This window comes from Paramormyrops kingsleyae, chromosome 17 (assembly GCF_048594095.1).
Source record: "Paramormyrops kingsleyae isolate MSU_618 chromosome 17, PKINGS_0.4, whole genome shotgun sequence".
NCBI classification, from domain to species: Eukaryota; Metazoa; Chordata; class Actinopteri; order Osteoglossiformes; family Mormyridae; genus Paramormyrops; species Paramormyrops kingsleyae.
Genome location: NC_132813.1, coordinates 17958598 through 17978149, shown reverse-complemented (window position 1 = coordinate 17978149; position 19552 = coordinate 17958598). Strand labels below are relative to the sequence as shown.

The 19552-nt window shown below is 47.3% G+C and overlaps 1 protein-coding gene across 1 annotated transcript; it reads left to right on the top strand.

Moving 5' to 3' along the window:
- The first annotated feature begins 1952 nt into the window (after positions 1 to 1952).
- LOC111861176 (Golgi SNAP receptor complex member 1) lies at positions 1953 to 19338 on the top strand. The gene is made up of 9 exons (XM_023845557.2): positions 1953 to 2071; positions 2553 to 2664; positions 2858 to 2945; positions 3022 to 3129; positions 5579 to 5670; positions 8384 to 8458; positions 16341 to 16370; positions 17526 to 17608; positions 18055 to 19338. The coding sequence occupies exons 1-9, from the start codon at positions 2041 to 2043 to the stop codon at positions 18177 to 18179; spliced, it is 744 nt and encodes a 247-aa protein (XP_023701325.1). The 5' UTR covers positions 1953 to 2040; the 3' UTR covers positions 18180 to 19338.
- Positions 19339 to 19552: the final 214 nt, after the last annotated feature.

The following is a 19552-nucleotide window of genomic DNA, read 5'->3' as shown; positions in this document are numbered from 1 at the left end:
CTTCAATACGTAATACTGTGAAAACATTCAGAGAATGCAGACATCTCAATGCGTAAAGGGCAAGGTTGGAAACCACTGTTAAATGCACATGATCTTCCAGTCCTCAGGCAGCGCTGCCTAAGGAGCAGTCATGCTACTGTGAGAAACACAACCAACTGGGCTCAGAAGTACTTCAGAAAACCATTGTCACCTAACACAGTCTGTTGCTGCATTCAGAAATCCAAGCCATACATCTACTTCAAGCCATACATTAACTCAATGCAGAAACACAGACAAATTCTCTGGGTCTGAGTTCATCTCAGATGGACCAAAAGACTGTGGAACCATCTGCTGTGGTCAGATGAGTCCACATTTAAGCGGGCGTCAAGTTCTCTGTGCCAAAGATGAAACTGACCATCCGGATTGCAATCAATGAAAGGTGCAAAACCCAGCATCTGTGATGGTATGGGAGTGCATCAGTGCCCACGGCATGGGTGAGTTGCATTTATGTGAAGGTACCATTGACTCAGAGACGTTTAAGAGGATTTTAGAGAGACATACGTTGCCATCAAGGTGACGTCTCTTTGCAGGACATCCGTGTTTCTTTCAGCAAGATAATGCCAGACCACATTCTGCCAAGGCTACAACAGCATGGCTTCATCGACACAAGGTGCGTGTTCCTGACAGGCCTGCTGCCAATCCAGATCTATCTCCTGTTGAAAATGTATGCCGCATCGTGAAGAAAATCTGACAATGACAACCCTGGACTGATGTTTGTATCCTCAGTTCCAAAACGATTAAAAAGTGTTATTAAAAGCAAAGCTCTGTGCCATAAAGTCCAGCAACTCCGTCAGAGTTGCCACTGGCCTCTCGGCAGCCTCTCTGACCAGTCTCCTCCTCACTCTGCCGTCCAGTTTGGAGGGACAGCCTGATACAGGGCATCACTTGAACAAAAAAGCTGAGCATTATTTAGCTTAACCTTAATGTACGGAAAATAAAATATATAACCACTAACACGAAAGTGGACTCTTTTAGAAAAGTGCTAAAAAAATGCTAACGCTAACTATGACAACCTTAACCCCTACCCTACCCTAAACATAATCATAAGTAACCAAACAAAATACAAGAGTTTTTGCATTTTTAGTTTTTTCATAGCAGTCACCGATTTATATAAAATAGAGTTTTCCCAGGAAACCGGTCCCCATAAGGGGAAAAACGGATATTTATCACGTTATGTGGACATTGTGTCCCCATAAGGATAGGAAAACCCGCGCACACACACAGACACGAAAGTTTGTAAGTTGAAAGTTTGTACGTAGAGGAGCGTCTGTATTTCCATTGTTTTACTACCCTTTCATGTTCGTGCGTTGTGTTTGGATGCGAAAAAAATGTTAATGGGAAAATCGCTGATCAATCCGCCGGCACCATGAATCGTCAGCCTGTCCCTACAAGGACAAACGTGTCCGTCGCAAAATGTTCAGTTTTGAGGAAAAACATGTTACATATAAAAATTGCATTTTGATCAAAATGTCAGAATTCGCCGCGGACATCACCGCGTGAAATACTGTAATGCTGTTTTTGCTCTCATGAGACGTAAATTTCTTTTCGTGCCCAGCCATTCATTGAGGCAAATTAAGTTACCATGTTGATTCAAAGTATACTGTGTTAGATAAAACAGCAGATACTGATAGGTTTCTTCTCAGATCTTAAAGATATGAGTATATAGCCAACACTTGTATTCTGCTTTGGTGCAGTTTGCAGTCCTTTTTTTTCTACAAATTCTTGATGTAGGCTATTCTTGAACAAGAACTCAATTATTTTACGTTTTAACAAACAAGCTGGGACACCAAAGCATTTCTTAGAAATGAACCAGATATCTACGTGGCTTTATACAGTAAAGTAATCCATGTCTTCTTTGCCTTGCGGACCACACCATCTATGGACCACACAGCGGCGCTGACGTCTTCGCGCCGTCCTTTGCGCTCGGGTGTGCTTGTGACGGGCGGATGTGACGACTGGCCGTTTCCTCTTCACTGCCTCTGGTGACGTTGGACAACAAAGATGGCGGGAGGGAACAGCAATTACTGGGAAGGTGAGCTCCGATGCTGGGGATTCTGCTAAACCGCCGAAAGCGAGCCACTTGGATGGCGCTGAGGCGAGCTCATACCCCGCAAAAACGCCGCTCGGCCCTGAGGTGGTTCAAAGCTCCTACTCCGGCGCCCCGACCTGCCCGGCCGGGTTACCTGTTGTGTTGGTTTATCCGTTTATTTGCCACCGGCGCTTCGCTGCTTTGGTCTTAAGCTTGAAAACCCGAAGCTGCCGTCTAGACTATGAAACTATCATGCTCCATTGGCTGCTTTAAACTTTTTCTTTTTGTGTATGTCACAGGCTTCCCCTTAATTGTCTTTAATAATAACATAGAAACATTTCTTGCTCGGGGTCTTTAATGTCGATGCCCTCATTCAAGACCCTTTCTCCCCGTGAGAGAGCACCGTGACAGCGCTGCTTTCGGCTTCCCTTGCCGCGCCGCTGTGGCTGGACCAGACATTAATTTCGCTGGTTTTGGGTTTCAGATTTACGCAAGCAGGCGAGACAGCTGGAAAACGAGCTTGACCTGAAGCTGATCTCATTCAGCAAGCTGTGCACCAGTTACAGCAGCTCGCGGGATGCTCGCCGCGGAGACAGGTAACAGACACCCCCCCCCCGCTCCCTGTCAGTAAGGGAAGTCCGGGAAGGGTTGTGACCTCCTCATCCTGCTCCCTGCAGATGGTTGATAGATGGCTCGTGCCTCTCCAAGGATCTTGTTTGGATGACGTTGTCAGGTCTGAATTTCAACAAAGGTCTTAGACTAACCCCCCCCCCCCCATTTTCTGGACAGTTCAGACACCACACCCCTTCTCAATAACTCCACCCAGGACAGGATGTTTGAGACCATGGCTGTAGAGATCGAGCAGCTCCTCGCCAAGGTAACCCCAGTGCTGATGGTGACTACAGTGCTGGCCCCAGGCAGGAGAGCTCAGGGTATTCCTGTATCCTCCTCAGCTCACAGGGGTGAATGACAAGATGGCAGAGTACGCCAGCACGTCTGGGGTGACATCGCAGAATGCAGCTCTCATGCACACCCTGCAGAGACACAGAGATATTCTGCAGGTGAGCCCTCCGAACTGTCACCTCACTGCTGTCCTTGTTTATCTCCATGATGCTCCCTTCATCTGACTGCTTGTTATCCGTCTCCTTCCACCGTTCTTCACTGACAGTGTGTGTGTGTCTGTGGGAGCTACTTCAGTGGCATGCTGATCTCATGATTAATGGGAACCCCACACATGCTCTCTCAGCACGAGGGTGGACAGCGTGTGGGAACATCATTACCAATTGGGCAGTGGGGCTGCGTCTGTTAAACCATCACTAACATAGGGTTGCAAAGGGGCGATAAATTTCCAGAAACTTTCCATTCCATGGGAAGTTAAGCTGTGGAATTTAGGAAATATTTTATAAATAAAATTGGAAACTTTCCATGGAAACTACCTGGAATGTATGGGAATTAATGGAAATTTCGCAGAATTGTGTCACCCTACGCTAATATGTTTAAATTGGTGAATAAACTGACTAACAATGATGTATGCATTCAGGTAGAATTAATCATGACTTAATGTGCTCTAAACAGAAAGAGGTATATGGGTGATTCCCGTTTTGGACCACATATCTGGCTGTCTGTTTTCTGAAAATTGAAATGATTGTATTTTATGGTTTAAACATTTTGTCAGGACTATACCATACTTAGGTATGAGGAATGCATGTTTGCCAAGTGCAGGGGTTGAAAGTATTATAATTATGGGATGTTTTTTGTATATATTTCTCCAGATGTTTTCCACCCTGTTAGGGACATGTACATGGTAATCACAGAGTTTAAATAATGTACAAGTCAAACAATACTGAACTTTTCTGGGATACAATGTGTCCCTTTTGCTATGATAAAAGTTTCATTCTTGTAGCATTAACAGTTTAAATTTTATGAAGAGTACAATGTCAGAATAATGGAATCTGTGCATTTTTTTGTCCCCATTTTGTTGTCTTGTATGAGGAATTTTATTAATTAGAAATAAAAGTATATGTAGATGCATTATATGTACATCATTTAACAAAACAATATACATATATACCAAACACTGTTGTAATTAGAATATTTTTTTAAATCATTGCTTAACAGGGTGTAATACAATATAACAGGGTGGAACCGAGTAGGCCTCTTAAGAAGTAGATTCAGATTCACAACAACAATACTACTACTACAACTAATAATACTAATAATAATAATACCACTGTAGTAACATAAATAATTAAGAAATACACTCAAATAATAAATCTACAAGTCATTTTAATGAAAATAATAAATATTCTTGTACAATTTCTACTCAGTAGGCTGCATATCCCATACATAGCCTAACAGGGTGGAACCTAACAGGGTGGAACCTAACAGGGTGGAACCTAACAGGGTGGAACCTAACAGGGTGGAACCTAACAGGGTGGAACCTAACAGGGTGGAATATTTCTAGCTAATGTAGCTCTAGCTCTTTGAGTGAGCAATATTTAGCTAACACACACTCTACAGCTGATCAGCATTTAAATAGCTATTTTTAACTTGTTTTTAAAAATATTTTTTCCAATAAATATTTAATATACAGGGTGGAACTTTAAGGGTGCCTCAAACCGGTGTGTAATATAAAATTGAGAAAAATACAGGAGAGACTGACAGTTAAAGCTTACCTTAGTCTTCCAGTTGAATTTCCTCCCAAAAACAAATGATGTCACTTCGTGGAAATGGCTGTATGGATTTGTAATCTTTTTAGGGAGCCAAGAAACTAGAGGCTCACAGGGTGGAAAACTAATGCAGGGACATATAATATATTATATAATTACAGAAAACAAAATAAGTTTCACCAGATTTGTTTCTTTCTCTAAAGGTAGTATACCATAGTCTATCAAAATAATAAAGAATAAGTTTTGGTTTTTATAATTTTATAGTTTATATTTACTGAGGAAGTTGAATACATTGCATTTGGGACATGCTAAAATGAGCGCATTTTCCAGAGAAATGGTGCTTTAAACAGATGTAAAAAGATAATAATAATAATTTATCTTTGTTAGAGCAATAGAAAACACCTAAACACATAATAAAATAGGTTTGTTATAAAGATTAGTCTAATTTTATAAAAGAATTAGAGCCAGTTAAACACATATTCAGGACATGAATATGTGGCCCAAAACAGGAATCACCCATATATCTGAAAGAATGCTGCCGGTGGATATGTCATAATTAAAGCCCCTATAAGTGCAAACTTCATTTTTATGTTTTGTCACGTATTGATGATTTTGACTGAAAGTTTGTTTGCTTGCTGTTACGTGGCCAGATATTTGCAGCCCTTCTTAGGCATTTCTGAATTAACTTAGAACCTTTCGAATAAGTTTTTAATAAACATCTTCCCTAGAGAAAGATTTATCCTCATTTTGTGTTATGTCACTGGGTATTTTTTTGAATGAGTCTTCATAATGACTCGTCTTTGTGGGTACTCATGCTCTGTCTGCCGTGTTTTGTTTTCAGGATTACACACACGAGTTCCACAAAACCAAAGCCAACTTTCTGACCATCAGAGAAAGGGAGGACCTACTGGGATCTGTCAGGAAGGATATCGAGTGAGTGTCCTTCCCGGCTGCCGACGCCGGCCGTCGCACCCGTTGCTATGACTGGCCTCCCGTCCTCGCACTCAGAGGAGTGTGGGAAGTGAGGGATGCCGTGGAAGGTGAAACATGAGACTCTTTCATCCAGGAAGTTTTTAATGGTATATTGATCTTGTGCTTCCTCCAGCTCCCTCCGTGATTATGAGCTTTTCTTAAGTGGACGCTTTGCTTAGCGTTTGCACTTTGCTGTACCACATGACCCATATCAGAGCTCTCCCTGCGCTTTGCTGTACCACATGACCCGTATCAGAGCTCTCCCTGCGCTTTGCTGTACCACATGACCCGTATCAGAGCTCTCCCTGCACTTTGCTGTACCACATGACCTGTATCAGAGCTCTCCCTGCCCTTTGCTGTACCACATGACCCGTATCAGAGCTCTCCCTGCGCTTTGCTGTACCACATGACCCGTATCAGAGCTCTCCCTGCGCTTTGCTGTACCACATGACCCGTATCAGAGCTCTCCCTGCGCTTTGCTGTACCACATGACCCGTATCAGAGCTCTCCCTGCGCTTTGCTGTACCACATGACCCGTATCAGAGCTCTCCCTGCGCTTTGCTGTACCACATGACCAGTATCAGAGCTCTCCCTGCGCTTTGCTGTACAACATGACCCGTATCAGAGCTCTCCCTGCGCTTTGCTGTACCACATGACCCGTATCAGAGCTCTCCCTGCGCTTTACTGTACCACATGACCCGTATCAGAGCTCTCCCTGCGCTTTGCTGTACCACATGACCCGTATCAGAGCTCTCCCTGCGCTTTGCTGTACCACATGACCCGTATCAGAGCTCTCCCTGCGCTTTGCTGTACCACATGACCCGTATCAGAGCTCTCCCTGCGCTTTGCTGTACCACATGACCCGTATCAGAGCTCTCCCTGCGCTTTGCTGTACCACATGACCCGTATCAGAGCTCTCCCTGCGCTTTGCTGTACCACATGACCCTTCAGGGGGATCTAGTGGGGGGGGTGAAGTTGGTCGCCTGTAAGGGAGGTTTGGGCCTGAGGTCTCTAACTGGTCATTGAATTTGCTGCTTTTAATGCTGTGAGTATAAGTGCAGTTCTCTTAAAATCATGAAAGTAGAGATTTAAAATGACACATGGCCAAGCCCTTGAACCTCATTGTTTAAACCCAGAAAGCTGTATTACTAAGTGACCATAGAAAATTAGTTTATCATCTCATCAGAATGTCAGCATGATTGATTGTGATGAGTGTGGTGGTCCTGCGCCGCCCTGCTTCTTACCACATGTTTTTTTTAGGTAGTACACCTCAGCTTTTTTGGGCTCAGTGTTGTGACCCTGCTGCTTTCTGCCATGCTGTGTGTGTAATGGCAGCTCTGAGTAAAATCTACCCCATGTGTACGTGTCACTCAGGCAGCTGTGAGACACTGCTGGCCCCCTGGCAGTAAGATGCGGCCAGGAAGAATGGCTGGGTACCTAAGGTAGTGCCGGCTCTCAAACAGGACGATGGCCAAAGTCGAGTTTCAGCCGGCTACTGCTGTTTATGCTGGCGCCCTCTTGTGGTGGTTGAGTGTAGCTTGCCTGAAGCGTGACTCCCTAGCCCCCCTCCATTTCAGGCAGATTATCTGGGTTTGTGTAGTTTAGAGGTTTACACTAGGCAGCCCTTATGTTTTGGGGCCGTAATTCTGCTCTAAGGTATTAAGGACAAAGTCTCAGATTGACAGCCTGGTATTTTTGTTCAAGTACAATAGTGTCCTGCGGAATGTTTCTGGATGACACTCGCTCTCTGGAATGGGATTTGAAACTAAAACTGCAGATTTGTGGCACAAAGAGAATTAATTGCTTGTATGTTCTATGAATATGTTTATTTCAATAATGTAATACTCATACCTAAATCTTATTTCTCTGAGAGTAGTTTCCCACCTTGGCCACTAGGTGCCACTCCTGCCTCAGTCTATGCCTTGTCCAACAAGCTAGAATGCTTAGTCAACTAATATGGTTTACAGAGATGTCTAACAGGGCCATTTTGCAGTGTGTTCTGGGAGCTCCAGTTTCACTCTGAGAGCTGCAGGCGTCATCCGAGTAGCACCTTGCTGCCTGTGTCGGCTCTCCGTGTTTCCGTTTTGGCGGCTTCTGTTAAGGCTGATGGGCTGCTTGCTGCAGGACAATGGAGGCATAAACGTCTCAGGCTGCCATCATCCTGGGGCCCTGGTTAAGTGCCGCCCCACCTTCCCCCTTCTGTGTTGGAGTCCTGCCCCCTCCCCAACAGGTGATGCATGTTACCCAGTTTACGGAGCACAGAGATGTGGCTGCAGCCTCGTTTCCTGATTTAACACTGGATTTTGATTCCCTCCCCCCATATTCACACTAAATGCCTCCTGCCTGCCTTTGCTTTACACCCCATGCTTGATGCAGAAGCACAGGCATCCAGAGCAGGGAGGTGTCTGGACATTCTGGGCCACAAAAATACTTCTCTTTAAAATTAGAGGTCTGTACCTGTGTAGATCTTACGTACACCTTTCTCGTTAAGCTATCTGTGACTCACAGGACTGTATTTTTTTGTGGATATGAAAATAAACTTTAGTGGTAAGTGTACAGGATGTCTGTCGGTGTTAAACAGGTGAGTATGAGGTGCCTCTGTGTTCATGGCTTAGCACAGTTACATACACAAGACTGTGCTTTTAAAGGTGCCTCCTCTCTGCTCTTGGAACAGGACCTTCAAGAGCGGCACGGGGGTGAACAACCGGCGAACGGAGCTGTTCCTGAAGGAGCACGAGCACCTGAGGAGGTCAGTGCGTCCTCCCCCTTTGGGCACACGCACTCAGCCTCAGCCTCTCCTGGGACGATAGCAAGCAAGCAGCACCTCACCAGACACATTCTGCTGTAACTGGGCGCTGGGTGAAAAACCCAGAAATGATTAGCCTCCGGTGGCCTGTCATGTTTTTATAGGATGTGGGAAGTAAGTGTTTGCTCTGTAAATCACAGTGACTTAATGGTCTGTGTCTTACCTGGCTGTCCATATTTCAGAAGAGCGGCTGAGGAGATTTAACACTCTCTGCAAAAGCATTTTTAAGGGTTCATTTAAAGTAAAGGGTAATTAATGCTTAATTATTTTCATTTAGAAATTGAATTTAGGGGAAAGCATTCATAAATCTTTGATTTATTTTTCATTTTTTTAAGCGCCATAATTTTTCTTAATTAAAATTGCAGCAGCATTATGAATCCTAAAGGTCAGACGTAAGTAGCTTGGGATGTCTGTAATCACACACACACACACGCACACGCACGCACGTACGTGCAGGGCTATCAGCTAGGCTGTGCAGGGCTATCAGCTAGGCTGTGCAGGTTTCTGGCACCTTATGTCCAGTCCTCACAGAAAAGAATTAATCTGTAAGCTGTCATTGGCCCCGTGTCCAAGTTCCTTAGTGATGGTTGTCCTGACCACTGTGTAGTACTGAGGGCGCATTAAGACATCTACAGTATTGTCTGGCTTTGGGAGTGGCTCATCAGACCCACGGTCGGCCAATTAGGGCCCGATGTCCCCGATTGGACGGCGAGGGTCTTGCCGTCAGGCTCCAATGACTCTTCTTTCCTACCTAGTAGTCTGTGTTGGGGCTGCTCCCTGTAATTAGCTAATGACCCAGCCAGCATAAACAGGAACCGAGCGTCATGCCATCGAGGTTGTCGATTAATACATTAGCTGTGGTGAGTGCAGAGGGGGTGTCTGTCGCGTTGCGGCCGAACTTGAGCTCATTACTGCTGAAAGTCCCATTAAAATAATAAAATGAAAATGACTGGTCCCTGCAGCGCCCCGGAAAAGTCTAACAGCCTCCCTGATGGTATTAGTACTGCGTCCCAGGCCTGCGTGATGAAGGGAGACTCCAGACTAATTTTCCTGCAAACTTTCTCAGTTTGTCTCACCAGCACATGATTTGGTCACATCCCTTTTTTTCGGTACAGCATGGTGTTATGGTTGAAAGTGGTATTTCTGTTTCGCTGGCTCATTCTCTCCCTCTATGGACCTGCACTGTAATCATCACTTGCGTCTGTATGGGACTGGGGCAGGGCTGATGGGCGATGCTGAGAGGTGCTGCTAGGCGCTCACACGAAAATGTTTACATCTACCTGATTTGCACCTTCCTCAAATGAGCGGGCCAGTCTTTATTTGTATTGTAAAAGTGAGGATTAAAACTTAGCTACAGAGCAACCTCTCCCATTCTCTCTCTCATATATTTCCTAATCATTATATTATTAACCTTTTTTTGCCATTTCTTGGTCTGCATATTTAACTGTAAATGTTTAATGTTAAAAATATAATCAATGTTGATTATCACATCTGGATGTTATAATCTTAATTTTCTGCATTGCATTTAAACGGCCCTAGTTTAAGCTAGCTACCTTCAGTGACTTCAAATAATTAATTACATCATTCTGATTAGTTAATAATAGCTGTAAAAGGCATACAATGTTAATATAAATCGAAATAGAAGGACGTTGTTCCAGATCAGACCTTTATTTAGGAAAAAACAACAGTACACGTTATAGGCCAAGTGTGTTGACACCATTACTACATCACTATGACGAGTGTGTGATCTGGGACTCAGGGCAGGTTGTACAAAGAAAAAATAAGGAAAGATTGGGTTTGTAGTGGAGGATGGGCTGTCAATGGGCTCAAGTGTGCAAAAATAGTAATAGATTAATAGTTAAGATTTATGAATAATCATTTTAAAAATGCAAAAAACTATATAAAACCTTAACAAGATGACCCAACCCTAACCGCTATGGCACTGTTACAATATAGATAGTGTCATTTGCCGTTTAGGTAGCCATCTCATCGTCCAACCCGACTCAGCACCACTCTTTGGTTCTCACACTCATTTTGATCACAGTCTGGAGCTCTGTACCAGGCGGAGGTTCCTATCAGGGTTACGGATGCGTCTGTATTCCTTGGAGACATTAGAGCCTGTGGTATATGTCATTTTAGATTTGTGGCTTCAGTGCTGATGGATTTTATGAGGAAATGACTTGTGAGAACTCTGTTCTTTAGTGGTGTAATGTGATATTCGAAGGAGTGAATGCTGGTGTTGAAAGACATATGGGAACTATGCCGTCCTTCAGCTCGCTGCGCTCTCGCTCTGCCGCTCTCGCTCTGCCGCTCTCCCTCTTTCTCCATAGGTAGCTTTAGTGTTCTCCACCTGAAAGGGGGGTGGGGGCCTGTGGGATGAAAGCCCACGTCCTGGATGTGGGCCTGGGCAGCGGGGGAGGGGACACTGCTGAATTTGGACTATGAGCGTGTTGTCTGCAAGCAGCTGTGTGTGGCGGATGTCTGGCCGTGTGACACCTTGCTTACAGAGGAGGGCTGACGGTGAATGAATCAGACCCAGGCGGGGCAGTCCATTAGACTGTTACTGGAACTGCTCCCACGGCTGTGGTCGTTCATTGCTGCTTCCCGTAACCGTGCCTTTCCGCTGATCTCAGAGCAGTTTCTGGGCCTCGTCTGACTGCATCGCTGTCTGAAATACAGCGTCCCCCACTGCTGACCCCCCCGCGGTCCAACTTTGTGGCCCCTTCAGAGCTCACTCTGTTGACAGAACCTCTCTGTATTTCAGTCGGCGCTGCGTGAAGCCAACAATGCCCCATGGCTTACAGGGAGACCAAGGGTTTTTTTGTGCTTGGTTACCGTGGTTGCTGGGGTTACACTGGTTTTCATGAAGTGCTATGCTGTCTGAGAGCAGCTCCAGGTTCCTCACAACATTGTACTGAATAAGCAATACAAGCACTGACTGCAGAAGTTCAGTGGCCTGGAGTCCGGAGGCCTGACTGCAGATTGGGTCTGGAGGCCTGTCTGCAGCTTAGGTCATGAGGCCTTTTGAGGCCCGTCTGCGGTTCAGGTCCGGAGGCCTGTCTGAGGCTCAGGTCTGGAGGCCTTCCTGAGGCCTGTCTGCAGCTTAGGTCATGAGGCCTTTTGAGGCCCGTCTGCGGTTCAGGTCCGGAGGCCTGTCTGAGGCTCGCATCTGGAGGCCTTCCTGAGGCCTGTCTGCAGCTTAGGCCCGGAGGCCTGTCAGTGGGTTTGAACTCATAACGTTCACCCAGCTGTAACTCTTCCAGTTCTCACAGACCAGTCTGAGTCTTTTGTTGGAGGAATCAGCAATGTGACTCACAGGGCAGTAAGCGTCTGCATTTTCTTTTTGCTATTATGGTCAATTAAGAGCCTCATGGAGCTCTGACACCTAACCCACCAGCCTAGGCCCTGAGACGGCCTCTTCTGGGATTTCAGGATTTAATAGTGCAGGAAATGAGTGCTTTGGATGTATGCACTTTTCTGTGGCCTGTACCCATTCGCGGCTCATGTGGTTCTCTCTGCCCCTCTGGAATAAGAAAGTTTCACCTTATCGTGCAGAAAACCAGGCAGTGCAGTGGAAGTCACATGACAGGAAGTAAGTGCTGTCCTCTCCATCACAGCATGAGGCCTCATTACCTAAAATGCAGGGGGCGCTGGGCGCCCTCCCGCTGGCTGCAAATTTTCACCCGCTTTGACTGAATACTGACTGTTGACCGCAAGCTGCAGCTAATTAGCACCTGGGATGGAGGTGAGGTGGAACGGGCAGATGGAGTACAGCAGGGTGGGGGCGGCCTGCCCTCTGCCCAGCTGGAGCGTGAACCTCTCCCACGCAGAACAGCTAGGTGGGGGTGAGGTGGGGTTGGGGGGGGGGGGGCTTCTTCTGGTATTCCGATGAGATGCTGATGCTCCTCAAAGCAGCAGCGGTGGTGGTAATGCGAGGACCTGGAGTCTGAGGAGGTCAGCGGTTGACAGTAGGGCTGGGTATCGCCGCTGATTTCCCAAATCGTATTTCTGAGAACTGAAACACGTCCATACATCTCCCTTTGGTTTGATGGTACCTTCGGTGGAGCAGGTCTTGCCATGTTTGTTTTTATTTGCTAGATCTTGTTGCACTAAGCTGACCATGCGAGACTGGAAAAGGCCATTTCAGGATGTTATTCATCGATATCGGATTATGCAAATGAATTGTTTGAATTACAAAATCTTTTTTTTTTTTTTTTTTGGAGTAGCGTGGGTAGGAGTCTGGGTGGTAGTATCTGGCCCATGTTGAGATGCTCGTTTGCCTGACTGCACGTCTTTGCACTGCAGGCCACCCACACGTCATTGGGAGAAGATGCAAACTGCTCTCTCTCGTGTAGAGTTATATATTTGTCTCTTGTGTGTAGTAGGGCTGCACGATATACCGTTTTGGCATCGTCATCGCGATGTACGCACCTGCGATAGTCACATCGCAGGACGTGCGATGTCAAGTAACGCAAATTAAATTAAGCTGCGTGGACAACACTTTTGGTGTTTTTGCTAAACTAACAAATGTCACACTTCTTATTCTCAAACAATCCACAAAAGTCTATCTAATATAATTTAGGTCAATTTAAAGGTTTTTGGATACCAGACTGACACACAGCTTTGCACACGCAGCTAACAAACATGTCGATCACAGAACGAACCACCAATCACAAACATTCTCGATCCCAGCGCTAACCATTTCACTCATGTTAGCTCCCATATGCGATAAGCTTCCTTAGTTTAATGCTCATGCTCTGTTTAGTACTAATTAAGTTATCATTACCATTACATTTGGGCAAAATCAGCTCGATCTTTCTAGAATGATTAATTATACCAATACAGCTATTGAACTAATTAGATTTTTTAAAATCCTAATATCGCAATATATATCGCCGAAAGAATAAATATTGCAACGTGATTTTTTTCCCCCAATATCGTGCAGCCCTAGTGTGTAGTTTATTACGGTAATTCATGCCCGTGAGTATGTTTGCTTTGCTGGTGTTTGCTGTGCTGTGCTGCTGGTAATGTGACCATTGTCAGGCTAGGGGGAGCTCCATCATTGAGACTGACCCAAAGAAATCATTACATCATCTTTATAGGTTGAACCCTGCATGGGCAGACAAGCTCAACTCTAAAAGTGCCCCCGTCAAATACCCAGCAGAACCACCGAGCTGGAAAACGCTAATTAGTGCACTTTCCCGTAAACGAGCCTGTGCACTTCTTTGTAATTGACTCGGGTGAAAAACCCCACCCTGTTTATCACTTTTGATACTGGTTCTGTCTGGATTCGTACTAATTGGTGGGGTTTCCACTGATTTTCAAAGGTAACGAACCCCCAGTTCGGTTCCCTAGGTGTCTCTCCACACCCAAAGCACTCAAAGTGGATCATTTGACAGTTTTATCTTAAGCACCTCACAATTTGTCCCGAGTTATATAGATGGGGAGCAGTTCAAAGCAATTCTGCGTTGCCCTACAACGGAAAACTTCAGATTACGAATCTGTACCTTCGTTGAAGAAACAAATACCTTTTGTCAGCCCTTTAGAAAGTTCTCTCTGATGATTTTTGCCACGTAACGTTGCACTCGGTTTTAAAAATGGCTTCTTTGAAGAGCAATCATCATCGCTTTTGCAGTGTCAGCTCACAGCTAAAGGGAAGAATGTCCAGCGCAAAGCAAATGTTCTCAGTGGGCGTGTTCCGCAAACCGGCCGGTTCTGTGCTCTCCCCTCCCTTGCCCTCCTCTCCTCCTTAATGGTGCTGCTCACCAGACCCACCCAGCTGTGGGAACACGCTGCCCTCGCACCCACCCCACAGCGCAGGCTGGGGCCAGGCAGGTATGCAGGTTGCAGTGCTGGGAGGGGGGGGGTCACCGTTGCCCTCCCCTCGGGACCAGTTGGAACCAGCAGGGCCTGGGAATCCCCACATTTATCATAGTTTAGTTTATGAAGAAAATTGGAGGGCTGGTCTAGAAGTGTGATTCTCTCTTAATGTTCTCCCATGTGGAGCAATTAGGGCCTCTGCATCCCAGACTCTGGGGAGTGGGTCACGGGGTCTTTTCCTGCAGACGGCTCTTATAATCACACTCCTGTTTTGTTTGTGCTGCCGAAGACCCACCTACCTTCTGCCACGTCCCACAAAGAAAAACGAAACCCAAAAACGCGGGACCCCTCTGTCACACTCCGGGCCTCCTGATGTCCAAGCCAGTGTCGATTTAGGAGTCGTGGTGTTTTGGGTGGGGGGGGGGGGAGGGAGGGGTGGGTTCTCGTTTCTGTCTTGTCACACGTGGTCATCTTTCCCTCAGGGGGCTACAGCTCCAGCTGATTTGCCCCGTCCAGCCCCCCACGATGCCTTACCGGTATTGATTTGATTGGACAGAGTAGTGCTTGTTTATGATGTGGTGATTTTGGGCTCCAGGGACTGCAGTAGAAATCTCTACCCCTCCCAGTGCAGCCCTCTTCACCCCGGAGCACTCGGGTACTTGGGGTCCTGTGGCGCTGGTCCCCTTCTCGCTGGAGAGAGCCGGCCTGCCCTCTTGGGGGCGCAGCGTCATGGTCACGCACCTGCACACCTCGTATCGTGTTTAATTACCGCCCTGGATAGCCATCTAATTCTTCTAGCCCAGCTCTGAACCAGCCCAAGTCCCCAGGCTGTTTCGGCTCAATCTATTTAACTTCCTCTCTGAAATCTTTATGGTATAATGAGAGCTGGATATCTTCCAGGCTCATAATTGAATATTCCTGCCTTACGGTATAGTCCTCGCTGGCCTGCACAGGCCAAGCCCAGACAGACGGCGGTCTCCCCGACATCTCCGCGGCAGAGCTGAAACTCCCAGAACGCACCACAGCAGGAAACGTCCTACGGACCGATCATGTTACTTGCTGCCTGCTCGCTCAGGGATCTGGGCAGAAGCTGAACCCGCTGCAGACAGATTAGAGCCACACTCGGAAGTGGGGACGTCCTCGTCAGCGCAAAGTGTGTCCCTCTAAGCCCCACGCTGTGATGGGCTTCTGTAAATCATGCCAAAGTCTCGTCAGCGTTAATAATTCATGAGCAAATGGCGCAGTCGAGACGGCGCACCGCTCCTTTCGCAGTTTTTAATAGACGGCGGAATGTTCCGGCAAGGATGCATGTGATGCACTTTGTCAGGTTGCTGGTCCTAAAGGCAGCTGTGTAAATCCTTGGGGGGGAAGGGACATGGATCACTTTTGTTGCAACCTCCAGTGTGTTCTGATGCCTGTGCTCCCTGCGGTCTCTCCTCTTCTTCGGGATCCCAGGGGACTGATGGTGTTCACACGGATGTTTTTTTACTTTGATACTTTGTAGCGATGTTGTAAAAGTGGGTTTGTACAGTCGCACGTCTCTCTCCTTTCGTTTCGCTGTTTTTCCTGATGTGTCTATAAAGCCCAGATATTCCCCAGACCGGAATCTGATGGCTGACAGATGCCTGCTGTCAGGTAATCCGGATGAGTGTAGCTCGTGAGCCCTGCGTATCTGCTGTAATTGAGCAGCTTTGTGGAACAGTACCTGAGCGAATGTGGGTCAGTGCTGAGCAAACGCAGGCGCGGCCCAGCCTCTGCATCTGGCGGATAACCTGCGCATAACTGATTAAACCACGTCATCACTGCCTTAGTACCACCCCATCCGTGTTTTTCTCCCTAGCAGGCTGAATGCTGCAGCCTGTCTTTGTATAACATTAGAGCCCGACTGACTGGAGAGCACCACTCTTCCACTTGTGGGATTCGAACCCATACCCTTCTTGTTGTCTGTGTTCAGTGAGTGTGTACTGTTCTCTCTCTCATCTGTTGTTTTTCCTTTTTTTAACAGTTCAGATCGACTGATTGAAGACACAATAAGGTAAGGGCTCACACACACACACACAAACAAACAAACAAACATGTATAAAATGTATCCATATCTTAGTGGGGACTCTCCCACTAAGACGGCGAGGCCGTCAGCCACCACATATCAGCTCGGCGAAGAGTTGTGCCGAAGAGTTTGTCAGAAAGCTGATCCTGCCTGTAAGTGAGGCTGGCGATGTGCCCCCCATCCCCCCCCCCCCCCCCCAGGGAGACCCGCCCTGCCCCGTCACGCGCACGTGCTGCTCGCTGCTGCCCCCCCCCAGTAGATGGAGAGCACTGGCTTTTCTCTAAATCGTTCTCATTTGGGGGCCCGTTGTGAGCCGTTACACATCAGTGTTACAGTATTTATTTCTTGGGCGGATGTCCTCCCATTTCTTCTTTTTGACATTGGCTCCCCCGCACTTCCACATCCACCCCCCCAATCTCGCCATATGGCTCCCTGATTCTTCCATCCCACCTTCAGCTTCTCTCTTCCTCTCTCTTCTCTCTGTCTTTCTACCCCCCCCCCCCCCCCCCGATTGCCTCGAATCAGAAGCCATTTGTAGTTAAAAGTCTGGAATCGTGAGTTAATCCTCCTGCAAAGGTATGAGACCAGCATGATGGCAAATCGGCAGATGTGATCTCTGGTGATCCATAGAGAAGCACAGGGATTCTCTGATATTGCACCCCCTACCTGGGGGGGGGGGGGCAGTTAAGGTGCAGCTTCCCGCCATGGAGGGTGTTTCATGTGAGCCGCCCCCGCCCCCACGCCGCGGGGTTGTCTCTGGGCATTGCTGCCGTCAGCATGCCGGATAATGCAGGATGCCGGCGGCTGATTTACGCCACGCCGCCGTCCGCCTCATACTGCTTCTGCGGTGTTAACCCCAGAAATGCCAGCTGGAGAAATCCCCTTCAGCGCAGCCGTGGAGGGAGGGGCTGCGGCCTGCGATCAGAGACCCCATGGGGAGAGCTTTGGGGCTCCTGGTTCCCTGGAAGACGTGACGTCACGCTCAGCACTCACTGTGGGAACCGGCACTGGATTAGCTTAGCCCTGTAGTGCAGCTATGAGCTGAATGGATTCTGACCACTGTTGGGGTAGCGCTGGGTTCGGGTGGGGGGGGGGAGTCGGGATTGGGGGGTGACCGTTGCTGTGCTGCTTCTTGTCTTCCAGCATCGCCATGGCGACCAAGGAGAACATGACGTCCCAGAGGAGCATGCTGAAGTCCATCCAGGGGCGTGTCAACACACTGGCCAGTATCCTTCTGATGCGTTTGTGAAGATGCTGCACGCCGTAGCCGTTCAGGAGCACTGATAAGACGCCCTCCCCCTCCCCGCTGACAGCTTCACTACATGTGGCATTTAATTATTTGGCGATATGAATGCACACCCTTCATCAGGCAAACAGACCTGTAAATCTTTCCTGTGGCTGCCCCCCCCACACTGGCAGCGTCTCCGCTGTATATGGAGCTTGAAATTGAATCGGCGCCTTTGCTGGCAGTAACGGAGCTGCCCTGCATCATTATTTAAATAGCTGTGCTGCCTTCTGTATGGGGCACGCAGATGTTTGTTCTGCTCAAATGTGCATATTTTCCGGGGAATACAACACTTTATTTACGGTATTGCGATTTTCAAATCAAACTCCAAAAGCAGACTGAGTTTATACATACTTGAGTTGTTTTTCTTTAATCAAATCCATCTAGATCGTTTCCCAACAATCAACAACCTCATCCAGCGGATTAACCTGAGGAAGAGGCGGGACTCGCTAATCCTGGGTGGGGTCATCGGCGTCTGCACCATACTGTTGCTGCTCTATGCATTTCATTGACTGACAGAAGGAACGACCAATCCCTTTGGGGTGTCCTGCGAGTCGTGTGTGAGCCGTTGAGGTGGACCCAGCAGAAGGCGGCCCGGCCCACAAGACCAAAGCCCAGCTGATTTCCTGTAGTCAGCTCGGACTGGGCGGGGCTTGGGGGGTTAAAGGGTGACTCGGATGTGTTTTTGGTTTTCTATGCACATACAAAAGCTCTCGTGAGCCGACTGTGAGGATCCCGGACTTATGTCACCTTGATTTTGGCTTTTAAACATATGAATGTAGAATCACACTCTCCGCTCAGCGTTGATTTGATGCCCCTCAGCAGATGTTCATCACAGAGTAAATAATTTATTTGTGTAAGTGAGACCCATGTGGACGTATCCAGCCTTGGCGCTGAATTTGACGTCCGCTGGCTGATTTCTGACATGGAGCACTGGTGTTTTCTGTAAATACAGCTTAACTGTGACACTTCCTCTGCTCATGTGCTGCTCGTGTTCTTTCGGTTTTTCAGTAGGAGCCTCCTCCTCCTCCTCCTCCTCCTCCCTCAAATGGCTGCTTGAGCTTCCATTAGTGTAATTAAACGAGTGCTTGCATCAGAGCAGATTTTCCAGTGCCTGTGAAACAGGAGATTTCCTCCACATTGAGCTGTGTCGTCCCCCCCCCACCGCCACCCCCCCCCCCCCCCACCTTGAGTCATTATGAAGCTGAATCTTCACTTCCCTGTTAATACTGAAGCTGGAGGTAATGCTGCATGGAAATGCCATTCCGCTGCAGTGGCAGTGGTGCCCGCCAGGCCGGGACGGCGTCGCTCCCTCCAGATTGCTGGGAAACGCCTGACTGGCCTCTACGTCCCAAGCCGGTTCAAAGCCACATGTCTTATCCCAAATTGACATAGCCTTGACAATTCAACAGTATTTAGAAAAAAAAAACTCATCGTTCTTTGTAACATTTAAATATTTGCATATAAAATGAGGGGCTTCACCAGCCCTGATGCAGGAAAGCAAACCCTAAGCCCAAGCCTGGATGAGCCTGTCTACTACAGACTAATTGTAAAGTGGGGCAGCCAATGAGCTGCTCACTCTTACCGGCACTGTGTAATAGAAGACATCGCTTCAAGACTTTTTTTGGAAAATAATCTCTCATTAAACTGCAAAAGTCTTTATAAATTTGATGTCTGGATCTGTGGACTGATTTCGTCCTGTTCTAACCTTTTCCTGTCAGCTCTGGATTTGTCACATAACAATAGGTGCTTCTTTAAATGATCAAAAATAAGAGCTAGTATGTTAGAGCGTAACCGAGTATCGCGTGGGGTTGCACGTGGTAACATGTGCTCTGTGCTGTGCTTGATCCACGTGAAACACGGCCTGGCGGCTACTGGATTGATG